The sequence below is a fragment of the Trichechus manatus genome, unplaced genomic scaffold (assembly GCF_000243295.1).
Source record: "Trichechus manatus latirostris isolate Lorelei unplaced genomic scaffold, TriManLat1.0 scaffold00088, whole genome shotgun sequence".
Classification (NCBI taxonomy): Eukaryota; Metazoa; Chordata; class Mammalia; order Sirenia; family Trichechidae; genus Trichechus; species Trichechus manatus.
Genome location: NW_004444024.1, coordinates 3,600,149 through 3,614,317, shown reverse-complemented (window position 1 = coordinate 3,614,317; position 14,169 = coordinate 3,600,149). Strand labels below are relative to the sequence as shown.

Genomic DNA, 14,169 nt, shown 5'->3' with positions numbered 1-14,169 from the left:
CTGTGTTTAAACCTTTTCTTGAGTTCTTATAATAGTGGTCTTATACAATATTTGTCCTTCTGTGACTGACTAAATTCACTCAGCATAATTCCCTCCAGATTCCTCCATGTTATGTTTCACAGCTTCATTGTTGTTCTTTATGGTTGTGTAGTATTCCATTGTGTGGATATACCATAATTTGTTTATCCATTCGTCCGTTGTATGACTAGCTTCTTTCACTTAGAATAATGTTCTCAAGCTTAATTCATGTTGTAGCATGGATCAGTACTTCATTCCTTTTTACTACCGAATAATATTCCATGTGGCTATACCACATTTAATTATCTAGTCATTGTTTGATAGACATTGGGTTGTTTCCACTTTTTGGCAAACACTCTACTTTTAAACAGTGTTTGTATGTGGACTTTGTTACTCACTTTTGGTTTTTTATTTCATAGGATCTTTATGGAAAAATATAATTTTTCCATTTTGGAGTTATGGCTACTGCATGTCTTCACCCTGATTTAAGAATTTTTGTTTAGTTGCTGTACCAAATAATATAAAATTGAATTTGATGTTTGGAAACCAAGGATTGTAGTTTTTATGTCAGAATTACACATTAGAAGCATCAAGCCTATGTTTCCATATCAAAACTCTAGTGATAAACCTACTACGGAGACATAATATTAGGCAATTTGGATCTTCAGTTTTGCTAGCCTAATTTTAAAGATGAACTGAATGATTTGAAAGTTTTTCTTGAGTCGTTGGTTTTTTTCATATTTTAAATGTTAATTAGAAGTAATTGGAATCACTTTTAAGATTTTTCAAGTTACCATCTTTAGGAAGTTTGCATCATGTTAAAGTTTAGTTAGGTTCCTCTATAGGGTAATTGTTTGCTCATTTAGAATTGTAACCAAATTGACCAAAAAAGATATGTAGAAAACAAGGAATCTAGAACTGTTATAACCTAAATATTTTTGCTTATAATATTTTGTTCTAGAATTGTCTTTCTTAAAACTGTTAACATAACCATATGTTGAATACTATGGCCTATCTATAGAACTGAATATTTTAGACCAGGTAATCTGTGGCACAGAGTCCCTGGGTAGCACAAACGGTTAAGCACTCAACCACAACCAAATGATTGGTGGTTCAAATCCACCCAGAGGCACGTCAGAAGACAGGCCTCACAATCTACTTCTGAAAGACTATAGCCAGTGAAAACCCTATGGAGCACAGTGCTGCTCTGAAACAAATGAGGTCACCATGAGTCTGAATCAAGGGCAACTGCTTTGTTTTTTTGTGTGTATATGGCATAGTTAGTGCTTTGTTTAGGGTAAATGTAAGTTTAGTTTTTTATTTTGTCCTTATGAGCTAGAAACTAAGTGCATATTATGTTTGTCTGTAGTATTATTCTTAGCTGCCGGCTCCATCAAGAAAAATAACAATAATTTATTTTAACAGGATTTCTTAAGCAATCTGTGCTGAATCCTGGTGATTTCCACTCTCCTTTTTAAGTATCTAGACATCATCCTTTTAACAGTCCCTTGAATTTGGCCGGGGATGGACAAACATCTCACCAGTATATAGTTTTGGAAACCAGTTTTGACCCTGTTTTGACAATCAGGATGACATTTTCATTTCCAGGCTTTGGCTCTATCCTATTCCTCTTGTCTCTCAGAGATCACTGACAAGATCAGCAATATCACTACAAATTCAGTGAGCATCCTGGAAATCAGTTCTGCTCACCTACAGAAGCTATGTGAGATGCCTCAGTGCCACAAATAATTTTCTATCTTCTCAGTTAGAACCACATGCCCAGTGTGTTTTCCGTTCCTGCTATAATTATCTAGTCCCAATCCAGTGTAGTCCCCTCAGCCATTCTAACAATTTCTTCAGCTTGTGGACAATATAGAAAACACACAAATGGAACCAGATTGATCAAGGCTAAGTCACAGCCCACCACTTACTAGCTGTGTGACCTTAGGTGATTTAGCTTCTTTGGGATTGTTTCCTTATCTGTAAAATGAAGATTAATACCTGCCTCACAGGGGTTATGTGAATTATCCACACTGAACCCGACACATAGTAATTTCACTCAACAAATGTCAATCTCCCACCCTATTCTCCCATTGTACTTTTCAAGGCACTTTCAACAGCAGCAGAAACAGCACATACTGAGCCCCTACTACATATGGGCCCTTGGAGTGTTGTAATGCGAAAAAAATAAGAAACAGGTTCCTGCTTTGAGGGGCTTACAATGTAATCAGGGAGACAGGTTCCACTGCCTCAACAACTACAAAAACAAACCCATTGCTGTAGAGTGGAATTTCGACTAACAGCGACTCTATACAACAGAGTAGAGCTACCCCATTTCCAAGGCTGTAAATCTTTACGGAAGCCGACTGCCACATCTTTCTCCAGTCCACTATCTCAACTAATCCTTAAAGCAGTCCCTTGAGACAGACAGGGATGAAAACGGAGGAAGAAAGGGAGAGAGGGACACAAAAGCAGGGGCAGGGTCCAAGGGGGGTACAGAGACCGATTTCCTTCTATTCTCAAAAGTTACGTGTTTGTCCCGGCCACAGGACCCAATTATTGGTTGTTTATGTGTCTGTTACCCCCACGGTCAGTCACCCGAGGGCGAACCAGTTCCTGCTCGACTCCTAACTCCCTTTTGTAGTCCAGGGCTGGGCACACAACGGGCGCGGGCTCTGTTCTGCCTTCTCACTCGCGGAGCGCCGACCCGCTTACTCTTCTGTAAATCAGAGCAAGCGCGTCACGCTTAGGGCACTCGCCCTAACGGGGCTCGAAGTCTCCCCGGTCCCCGAGGGCAAGGCCGCTCCGCGGCGGGAGAAGGCGGGAAGCCTAGCCACGCCTAACACCAGGTGGTGATTACCGGGCAACGCCTGGGCTTTAGCCAATCGACACCCAGGCTGGTCGGGAGGCCCCGCGCCGCAGGAGCCCGCGCTTCGGCCCCAGGCTGGCGGGTTTGCAGAGTTTGGGGGTTCGCCGACAGGGCCCGAAAGGCACGCAAAAGGAGGGAGTGCACTTATACCCGAGCCTCTGGGCCGCTGTTACAAAGAGCCCTGGCTGGAAAGCAGAGGCGTATGTGACCTTGGGCAAGCCTCTGCTTCTCGCTGGCAGTCGGTCTTGGCATTCTCACAATGAGGTTGGCAGAACCGGAGGGGTGGGTGTGGGGGGTGGGCAGGCGGAACAAGGGGTAAACGCGGCGATCGGCCTGCACGGCAGCGGGCGTGGAAGAAGGCGCGGGAAGAACCCTGGGCGTGGCCGTCCTTCCGTTAGTGTGGCGTCTGAGGGCACCTCACCCTCGCTCATTGCCGGCGGGCCCGGAAGCCCCACCCCCGAGACCTAAGTCGCGGCACCGCCTCCGCTGACCCCTCTGCAAGCCCGGCTGCCAGCGCTTACGGATCGAGGACTGCGAGCTCCTTCCACGCACCGCACCCACCGACAGAGCCGTCGCACTCTCGTGTTCTCCCCGCGGCCCGGTGAGCCCGGCCCCGGCCCACCCCAGCCCTGCGCCTGCTCCATTCGCTTCTGCCTCCGGCTTCTACTCCCGCTACCCCGGCCACGCGGCTCCCCATACAACCTTCTCTTTAATTTTTGCATCTCTCCTCTCAGCCTATTTTGTATTTTTCCTTCGTTCTTTGTTCTTTTTCTTTATCTCTCTTCTCTCACCCCTTTTCTATCTCCCTTTGTTCTTTACCTCTCGCATTCATTTGGCTGTAATTGAAGCCTTCCCCCTCCCACAACCACCCCTTGGCCAGGATGCCCAGCCCCGCCTTGAGTGGGGGCCTTCGAAGCTCCCTCGATGACCAGAGCGACCCCTTCCTCCCCAGTCTGGGGCCACGGGCTCGCCTGTTGGCGGCTCCAAGTCATGCGCCTCCAACACCTTTCCTCGGGCTGTTTCTGCTGAGAGGAGGCTTTGAGCTTCTCGAACCGGCCTCTGCACAGCCCACTCCCAGCCGCTCCAACCTCCTCGCAGTCCTGGCCTGGATCCTGGACGGCTCCCAGAGAAAGTCTGTCCCATCATGACTCCTTCATAATACTCCCACTCACCAGAGTCTGCTGATTGTGTTGGGGCATGCTTATCTAGAACACTGAGTATCACTAAGGCAGAAGCCTGGAAGAGAGCCAATGTGCGATACCAACAGAGCAGAGCAGGGAGGGAGAACTCCTGGGTTCATTCCTCCCCATTGATCACTGGCTGCCCTGGGTGAGATGGGTCCTGTTTCCTCCCTACCTCCGAGGCAAGGACTGAGTGAACATGTGTGCCTTGGGCCGCTGGCCCTTTCCCTGCTGGGGTGTGGTCCTTCAAGGTGAATGTCCCTTTCTAAACTTGCTTCTGTCCTCACGCACAGGACACATAGTATGACCATTAGGTGTTCCGTCTCCCAGCCATTTTCTATGGAAAACCAAAGAGACCAGATCATGATAGCAACTGGCAGCTTTGAAGAATGGGACGTCTTTAGAGAAGCTTGATCTTGGCGGCCTCAGCGTGAGACCTTACAAGGCCGGGTAAGATTCCAGTCTAAAGAAAGGGGTTTCCTGCTGCCTTCTAGCCCTGGGGTCAGAGGGGGAGATCAGAGGACATTAACAAAAATAACTACCACCACCAACTCCAGTGAAGTCAATGTTCAAAATTCCCAAAGCATCTTCATACATCCCCGGTCTCTTTCGGGTCCTTAAGTCGACTCTCACATACCAAGGATGGTGATCTCCTTTTTACAAAGGAGAAAACTGGGCGTGGGGGGGATCCAGTTAGGCAGGAGCCGAATGTTCTGACTACATAGTGAGTCCAGCTTTTGACTATATCTGAGACTGAGATTACTAATCAGTTTTCCTTTTTTGGACTCTGAAACTTCAGCTGAAACTGGTTATTTGCTAGGGGCTATAAAATATGATCGGGTGCCCTGGTGGCGCAGTTGTTAAGCACCTGGCTGCTAACCAAAAAGTCTATGGTTCGAACCCACCAGCCACTGTTTGGGTAAAAGATGTGGCAGTCTGCTTCCCTAAAGATTACAGCCTTGGAAACCCTGTGGGACAGTTCTGCCCTGTCCTATAGGGTCGCTGTGAGTTGGAATTGACTCAATGGCAACAAGTTTGTTTACTTCTGGTTTATAAAATGATTAACTTTTCCTAGGCCAGAGTTTTATTTTCATTAGTAGGTTCTTTAACACAAGTGATATTTGCCCATATGCACCACTTTGAAGGTCCTGACTTTTAGCAAACCCAGGTGTCTTAGATAACAACATACCACAAATGGGTGGCTGTGAAGAACAGGAATTTATTGTCTCCCAGTTTTGGGATCTAGAAGTCCAAATCAAGACATCTCCTCTAGGGGAAGTTCCTTTCTTGTTTTGCCCCCAGGTGTTCCTTGACTGCCTGTAGATGTTATCTTCAGATGGTGTTTGTTTTCCTGTGTGTGTGTGGGTGGGTGGGTGGCTGTGTGTGTGTGTGTGTGTGTGTGTGTGTGTGTGTGTGTGTGTGTGTGTGTGTCCCGTGCACATCTGTGTCTAAACTGCTGTTTTTATAAGACACCACCTGGAAGTAATTAGGTTTAGGGCCCACCCTAATCTGGTATGGCCTCATTAACATAACAAAAAAGCACCCTATTTCCACACAAGGTCATATTTACAGGTACAGGTGTTAGGACTTCCACATTGGTTTTTGGGGGGACACAATTGAATCCCTAACACTAAGGCAGCATTCAAAATGGCAACTGAACCTCTGTGCACTTGTCTTTGAGGTAGGCAGGAGCCAGGGCTTACTCTTCTCTGACCTTCACAACACCCTGCAATGCATCTCAAGATCAGACACATGGTAGACTCACGTTATCATGTCTCTGATGCCCAGAGAAGGGATGCCACTTGCCTAAACCTTTTCAGAACTGTTGGCACGAGAGAACTTAGCCTTGGCATGAGAGACCTTGCCTGTTCCTGGGGCTGAGAAAACAAGAAATAAATGAGGAGCGGGTGCAAAGCAAATAGCTTAAGCTTCGGAGCCTGTAGACTGAAGGCTTCTGAGTTTCCTTGTCTGTAACATGGAAGTAAGGGCAGCCACCTCACAGAGCTGGTCTGAGAAGGGAGCTAATAGAGCGCCCTGGCAGTGGGGTGGGAAAAGGTATAGAGCACCTCATAGGTGGTAGGGGTGTCAGAGGAAGGAGAACTTCTTGGAGCTGGACTGGGGAGTGTGGGAACACCTTCATCAACCCATTCTGCCATTTGAACACCAATCTTTACTGAGCCTCATGTGGGCCAGACTCCAGGGAAACAGTTGATGTGAGTAGCCTCTTGATTTCCCTGTTTGCTCCAGCCACCTGGAGTGAAAAGCCCAGGAGGAAGAAGCTGGGTGAGCTGTTTATTTCCATGAGTCTCTGTATTCACAGCTGACTCTCACCACATCCTCCCTTGAGAGCCAGTTCTTTCCTCCTGGGCCCCAGTGACAGAGGCAGCCAATCGGGCTGGGCTCAGAGCAGTTGGTCCTATGAAGTCAGCTCAGGCAGAGAAGCAGGTGTCCCTCCCCCACTTGGGTGCTTGTTCACTTCCTCCCTGGGCAACAGAGGAGGGTGTTCCAACTCTGAGAACAAAATGGAGCTCTTGGTTTGCTGTGTCATTCTTCATAGCCTCTGACCTACACCTCCCCATACCCACCTCTCTTGTGGTGAAGAAGTGGTTCCCCTATGCTGGAGGAAGAAAAACTGGCCAAGAGGGAGAGAGCTTTCCCTGTGTCACACAACAGGCCAACTGAGAGAGAGACCAGCGCCTACACACTTAACTCTCAGCCCCAAGAATTGCCTAGCATCCTTCAAGGCCCAGCTAAACAGTTACCTTGTCAAAGAAGTCTTTTCTCATCATCCACTTTTCCTGGCCTGTCTCCAGATGTGGTTAGTTGTTCCTTCCTCTGCATTTTCAGAATATATCCTGCAAGCCCCAAATGCAGCTTGAATCACCTGCCCTTTCCCCATGCCATACAATGAAAGGTCGGCCTACCATTAGAACCCAGCCCGTACCCCTCGGGAGAAAAGACCTGGTGATCTGCTCTTGTAAATATTACATCATAGGAAACCCTGTGGGGCAGTTCTACTCTGTCACGTGGGGTTGCTATGTGTCAGAATCACCTTGACGGCAGGCAACAACAGGGCAGATATAATGTCTCCTGAGTCTCAGTGAACTGGTGCCCAGCAAAGCAGCCTTGTTAAAAGAATGACTAGAGACCCTGAGCCATGTGGGGCCTAGGAAGGGATTGAATTGGTCATCTTGTCCATCCTCTTCTAGACTTAAACAATTCCAGACCCATAGGAACCTCTCCTGGCAAGGGCACAAGCCTGTGGCCTTGCATGTGCCTGTCAGGGCGTGGTCTGGCTGAAGCCATTTCCCTCCTGGCAGCTCTCCAGTCAGATCCACAGGAGCCAGGTGTGGGCAGCATCAGTGAAAGCTCCACACCCAGCAGACAAAGGCTAGGCCAATGGCTCTTGGCAAGGCAGCGCTAGGACAGCCCTGATCCCGCTCTTTGTCAGGAAAAGAGACAAATATTCACTAAATATGGACTCCTCAGACAGGAATTGCCTCTCCAGCCCTACTTCCATACCTCCGGAGCTCACTCCTATTTTCCCTTATGGGGCTGTTCTGCATCCTTCCTTAGGGAGTTGGTGCTATCAGAGAAGATAGGGGTGGGAGGGGGAGGGGGAGGACCTGGGGGCACTGCCACTGATGGGCTTCTCTCCTCTTGGCTTAGATTCCTCCGGCAGAGTTCCTCTATCTTGTCTTGTTGCTGACTGAAGGTGCCCCCTTCTCCAGTTCTTCTCCATCTCCTGGGAGGTTGCAGGAAATCAGCATCATGGTTGGGTTCAAGGCCACAGATGTGCCACCGACTGCCACTGTGAAGTTCCTGGGGGCTGGCACAGCCGCCTGCATTGCGGATCTCATCACCTTCCCCCTGGATACCGCTAAAGTCCGGCTGCAGGTGAGGAGATGACCTGGGGGTCCTAATGCTATCTAGTCTGCTCCCTCCCCAAGGACAGACATGAGGAAGGCAACCTGCCTATCCCTATAGCCACCCTGTCTTGGTCTTGCAGATCCAAGGAGAAAGTAAAGGGCCAGTGCAGGCCATGGCCACCACTCAGTACCGCGGTGTGCTGGGCACCATCCTGACCATGGTGCGCACAGAGGGCCCGCGCAGCCTCTACAACGGGCTGGTTGCTGGCCTACAGCGCCAGATGAGCTTTGCCTCTGTCCGCATCGGCCTCTATGACTCAGTCAAGCAGTTCTACACCAAAGGCTCTGAACGTGAGTATGGAGCTGGTCCATATGCTCCTTGGCCTTTTCTTTGTGCTGATTGATCTTAGTTCATTTAGCAGAATAGCTCCTTTAGGCACAAGATCCCTGAGAGGATCAGAGAAACTGAGAACTTGGAAGGGGCCCTGATTCTCCTAATGATTCCTGAGCCCAGGGCTGTGCCAGGCCCATGGACATCATTCTGTGGCATTCCCCACAATCACCATGGGAGTAGGTGGTATCATCCCAATGTTACAGATGAAAAAGCAGACTTGAAGAGAAAAAGGGACTTGGCCAAGGGCACACAACAGGGATCTCTGAGGCCAACACTCTTCCATTCACCTCCTTAGCAAGCCAAGCTAACCCTCCATTTTACACATGAAGAAACCGAGAACCCAGAAAAAGGGTTGACTTCCCCAAGATCACGTGGCAGGGAGAAGTAGGTCTCAGAAGAGAACCCAAGGCTAGCCCTTGGAAAGGCCACTTCTCTCTCAGCCTTGGTTTCGCATTTGTTAGATGGAAATGATTCTGATTTCTCACGGCTGTTGAGCAGATTAAATGAAATGAAAATTCTTTATGAAATAAAGCACTGCGTATCATTTTTGCCTTCTTCCTTGTTTCATCCCAGTGGCTAGCAAGTAGTAGATGTTCACTGTGATATTTTGTTTGGTGCGAGGGGTTGTTAGAGAAAGAGCTGGTCTGGACTCTACTCCTGAAAGTCAGGAGGTTACAGTAATGTGATGATTTTGGTGAGGAGAGGTGAGGTGGAAAATGAGTGCAAGCCCAGCTGACCACCGCCCCATGGTTCACCCACAGATGCTGGCATCGGTAGCCGCCTCCTGGCAGGCAGCACCACAGGTGCCCTGGCTGTGGCTGTGGCCCAGCCTACGGATGTGGTGAAGGTCCGGTTCCAAGCTCAGGCCCGGGCTGGAGGTGGCCGGAGATACCAAAGCACTGTGGATGCCTACAAGACCATTGCCCGGGAGGAAGGGTTTCAGGGACTCTGGAAAGGTGTGTATCAGGCGTTTCCTTTCCCTCACCTTCCTCCTCCCTCCTCCATTCCCTGTTCTCACATAGGCTCTCCTTCCTATAGGGACCTCTCCCAATGTTGCTCGTAATGCCATTGTCAACTGTGCTGAGCTGGTGACCTATGACCTCATCAAGGATGCCCTCCTGAAGGCTAATCTCATGACAGGTGAGTTAGGGTAGCTGGTGCTGTGTCTTGCTCTTCTCCCAACCCAGGAGGGCATATGGGAGTCTGGTTGCCTAAAGACCACCTTTTCTTATCCTCCTGCCCTTTTGCTTGTGGACTGAGTTTCTGTCTCTGACCTCCCCTTTTGAAGCCAGCTGGGATGAAGCTCCCACTTGGCAGCTTGAGGAACCAAAACTGTATTGGTAAAATGACTCTTACATCATCAGGAGAGGTCCAGCTAGAGTCTCTGTCCCTCCACGAGGCCCCTAGCTACTTAATTCTCTAGGCTCTTGGTTTTCCTTCTGGAACAGGGGTAAGGGTGAAGAATCCTGACTGCCTTGCCTGCCCCTCCCTCCTCTCTGGCAGATGACGTCCCTTGCCATTTCACCTCTGCCTTTGGGGCAGGCTTCTGTACCACTGTCATCGCCTCCCCTGTCGACGTAGTCAAGACGAGATACATGAACTCTGCCCTGGGCCAGTACAGCAGCGCTGGCCACTGTGCCCTTACCATGCTCCAGAAGGAGGGGCCCCGGGCCTTCTACAAAGGGTGAGCCTCTGATCTACCCCACCCATCCACCCCACCCAATTCCTCCTGGCCACCCACACATCACACAGAGGGAAGAGAGCCATCTGGAGCTAAGTAACAGCCAAGTGTCGAATTATTTCTGATCCTGGTCCTGGTATTAGGCATTCACTCATCCTCTTTAGTCCTCCTTCTTCCCACGATTGCTGTCAGCCCTATTTTATGTTATTGTTAGGTACCCTCGAGTTGATTTCTACTCGTAGCAACCCCATGTGACTCTAATCTTTATGGGAGCAGATCACCAGTTGTTTCTCCCGTAGAGCTACTGGGTGGGTTCAAACCACCAACCTTTAGTTAGCAGCTGAGTGCTTTAACTATTGCACCACCAGGACTCCTCTCTATTTTATTTTATAAGTATTAAAATTCAGACCCAGAGAGGATACTCGTTCATAGCCACACAGCTGTGAGGCTCAGTTCTAGGGTCCTCCCAGACACCTTTGGGACAGAACAACCGGGTTGGATTGGATGCCAGGCCCAGTGCCTCCAGTGTCACCAAGGTGCACCCTGTGACCTGTATTTTCCCTCCCCTAGGTTCATGCCCTCCTTTCTTCGCTTGGGTTCCTGGAATGTGGTGATGTTCGTCACCTATGAGCAGCTGAAACGAGCCCTCACAGCTGCCTGCACTTCCCGGGAAGCTCCCTTTTGAGCCTCTCCTGCTGCCGACCTGACCACCTCAGGCAATGGCGTCAGCCCAGCCAGGCCCTGCTTCCCTTTTTCTCCTTCCCTTCCCTCTTTATCTCTCTTCCTTCCCCTCCTCTTGCCACCACATCCCTTCCCTCCCCCATATTCTCACCCCTCCTCTCTACCTTATCTCCCCCTTTTCTCTCAGTCCTGGTGGTATTGACCCCACCCTGGCACCAGCCAGGATCCCAAGCCCCCAGTCCCTTGAAAAGTTAGCCCAAATCTCCATCCTGCTGCCCAGCCTAGCCAGCATACCACCCATAAAGCAAGCTCAACCTTGGTGTCTCCTCCCTCTCTTGTAGCTGTTAGCAGAAATGTTACCAGTGGGTCCATTTGGCACCTGGTGGGCAGGGGAGGAGCCACCTGGCTTGGAAAGGGGAGTGTGACTCACCTTCCACCTCCATTGTCCAATCTGGGGCCCATGGAGGTCATCCAGTCCATTCCTCTCTCTCGACCCAGGGCATGGGCTGAGGTGGCAAGTGAAGGGCAAGGCATAGCAATGGCTTTGCTCTCCCCCTGCTTCCCTGCCAGGCCACTTGAGCTTCCACTCACCCAGTATCTGGTACTGCATTGCCTGCCTTTGCTGTAACAAGAGCCCCCTTTTGCCCCACTGGCCCCAGGACTGTTTATCTGCAAGATGAGAGTGGCCCTGTCTCCCCTGCATCTCCAGGGCTTCTTGGAAGATTTAGAGGAACTTGGGAATCTTAGATTCTGTGGGCTTATTTTATTCCATTTTATAAATGGAAAACCTACCTCCCCAAAGTCCCAGACCAAGTGAGAGAGCAAGTCTGGCCACCTCCCATCCTCCACAGTCACACCCCTGGGAGGAAGTGTTACTACTGAGCTGGGTGGGGCAGTCCCTGACTGAGCGGGAGGCTGGGTTCGGCTGCAGGGCAGGAGCAAACTTCTTCAGCCTCACCTTGAGGATACTTTCCGTTTGGAATCTCACCCTCTTCCCAGGGCAGGGTTCCTGTTCTTCCACCTGTCCTGCTGAGGCAGGAAAGCAGGTGGGCAGGGCTACTTCTATTTCAGGGGGTAAGGGATTCTGAGGCCCCAGAATCCCAAGGCATATCATTGGAGGGGGCTCGGACCTTAGACTTAAGTCATTCAGGCCCATTTTATAGATGTCTAAAGAAGCTGAGATCTGAGACAGGTCACACAGGCAAGGACACAGAAAGCAGCTGGACTCTTGTCCAGAAACCAAGCTGGGGTCCTTGGAAAGCCCTGTTTGGTAGCTGTGGAGCCAGGCTCAGAGAACATGGCTCCTCCCTCTCTCTTCCCACAGCCTAAAGCATTTGAAGCCTCTGCTCCCTTCCCTCCATAGCTCCTTGGTTAAAGCTGGAGGGGGGTAGACCCTTCAGTGCTTAAGAAGGGGGGCCCAGGACTAGGTTCTGACAGATAAGCCGAGGCCTCAGTCCCCAGGAGGGGCAGAGTTGGGTGCTGTAAGGCAGCAAGCCGGGGTGCAGGTGGCAGGTGGCCCAGTCAAGCTGTTTTCTCCACTGAGCTGCAGGGAATCAGCATAAAGGATGACCTGGTCACTGTGCCTTAAATACTAGTGCCAGTTGCCATTGAGTCAATTTTGACTTTGTCAACCCCATGTGTGGTTCAAACAGTTGACATGCTCATTTGATAACCAAGAGGTTAGCTGTTAGAGTTCACCCAGAAGTGCCTCAAAAGAAGGGTCTGGTGGTGTGCTAAGGAAATCAGCCATTGGAAACCCTATGGAACACAGTTCAACGCATGACATCACCCTGAGTGGAAGTCAACTTGAGTTGTGTGTGTGTGTGTATGTGTGTGCTTTACGTTATCTTAATTCTCACATTAATCCTAAAAGGCAGTTTTATACCAGAGGAAACGGGCAGTAAATTGCCCCCAGCATGTTAGTATAGCTAAATAGGCTGCTGACTGGAAATAAGCACTGTCAGCTGGTTCTGGGCATGTCCCCTCAGACAATGAGGAGCTCAGGAAGGTGATGTGAACCACTGGAAAAGTATACCAGTGGGGCTCTTGAACCGTGATTATGGGTAGATCACTTCCTCTCTGGATCTCAGCCCTTAACACTAGAGCATGGGTCTATGATAAGCCCTACTTTGCCTGACTCAAAAGTTAGCACTGAGGTAACGAGAGAAATTTCATAAAGGTCTTTCCATCAGGCTGGAGACCAGGCTTCGCTACTGTCGTAGAGAAGACAGACTTGGGAGTTTCAGAGCTGGGCTAGTAGGCACCATGCTCCCCATCCTCCTTGCTTTCAACAGAGCAACTGCACCTGGGTGCGCCTCACAGAGGGGAGAGTCGGCTTTATCTAGTTTCCACGAAGGGCCTGCAAGGTGGTATGTGCCGTCCAGTCAATTCATACTCAGCGACCCTACATGACAGTACAACTGGCCCGTAGGGTTTCCTAAGCTGTAATATTTATGGGAGATCACCAGGTCTTTTTTCCCTCAGCCCCTGGTAGTTTCAAACCACCAACCCTTTGGTTAGCAGCTGAGCGTTTAACCATTGCACCACCAGCATTCCTTAGTCCCTGCTGTAGGTAAGGAATTTACAGAGAGGTAAAGTGATTTGTCCAAGGGCACACAGCTGATAAGTTGCATAGCTGGGATCCAAACACGGGTGTGCCAGACCCCAAAGCCTACTATGCTCAGATGCTTCCTAGAATCCTGGTCTCCAGGTTCTACATCTCAAAGTCTGCTGCTGCCTTCTCCCTGATGGTCTAAAATGGCTAGCAAGTGCTACTGACCATCCATTCAAACAAAAAACTTATTAAGCTAATATGAATGGTGGAATTCCAAGCGAGATGGATAATGTGGGAGCCTTTTCTGGCTACTCTGAAGTCACACCACAGAAATGGCTTCCTCTGTCCCTAAGCTTAGACCTATCCTGAGCCCGCACTCAGACTATAGGGAGGACTCTCCCCTTTGCCCTAGCATGGAGGAAGTGCACTATCCAGTGTTGATGGCTGATGGAAGGCAGATTGGAAAGGCAAGTGTGGTCTGTACAGGCCACAGCAGCAATGATGTAACTCTTCCCGTAATCTGAGCAGTGAGTTCACCAAGCACTTTCATATTGGCGATTGAAATCCTCACAACAAACCTGTGAGGTGGGGTTATGAGCTCTGCTTTATTGACAAGACAGGCTCAGAGAGGGGAAGTGAATGGTCCAAGGAGTCAGCGGCAGGGCTGAGACCAGAACGCAGTTCTCCTGCCCCTCAGGCCACTCCGTCTAGAGACAGCCCGGGGCCCAACTTGGACCAGTGATTGAGACCAGAGAAGTAGAAACAAAGCCATTTTTAGTGCTTGTGTTCTCTGTGCTGCACCAGGCTGCCTCCCTCTCTAAGCAGGATGAGTCTGTATGGAGTGGCCTTGGCTGGAGTGAGGTCTGGGTTCTGGTGACAGCTTTGCCACTAACACCTGTGTGATCTGGGACAAGTGTTTTCT

General features: G+C 49.9%; 1 protein-coding gene across 3 annotated transcripts; it reads left to right on the top strand.

The window, feature by feature from the left end:
• Positions 1–3,381: 3,381 nt before the first annotated feature.
• On the top strand, positions 3,382–13,729 carry UCP2 (uncoupling protein 2). 3 transcript variants are annotated; one of them, XM_004381957.2, is made up of 8 exons: positions 3,382–3,488; positions 4,362–4,518; positions 7,738–7,965; positions 8,078–8,288; positions 9,093–9,287; positions 9,370–9,471; positions 9,835–10,015; positions 10,583–13,729. In XM_004381957.2, the coding sequence occupies exons 3-8, from the start codon at positions 7,840–7,842 to the stop codon at positions 10,695–10,697; spliced, it is 930 nt and encodes a 309-aa protein (XP_004382014.1). In that variant the 5' UTR covers positions 3,382–3,488; positions 4,362–4,518; positions 7,738–7,839; the 3' UTR covers positions 10,698–13,729. The 3 variants fall into 3 exon arrangements, with proteins under 3 accessions (XP_004382014.1, XP_023592329.1, XP_023592328.1); XM_023736561.1 differs by lacking the exon at positions 10,583–13,729 and having other exon boundaries at positions 9,835–10,019; XM_023736560.1 differs by lacking the exon at positions 3,382–3,488 and having other exon boundaries at positions 3,893–4,518.
• Positions 13,730–14,169: the final 440 nt, after the last annotated feature.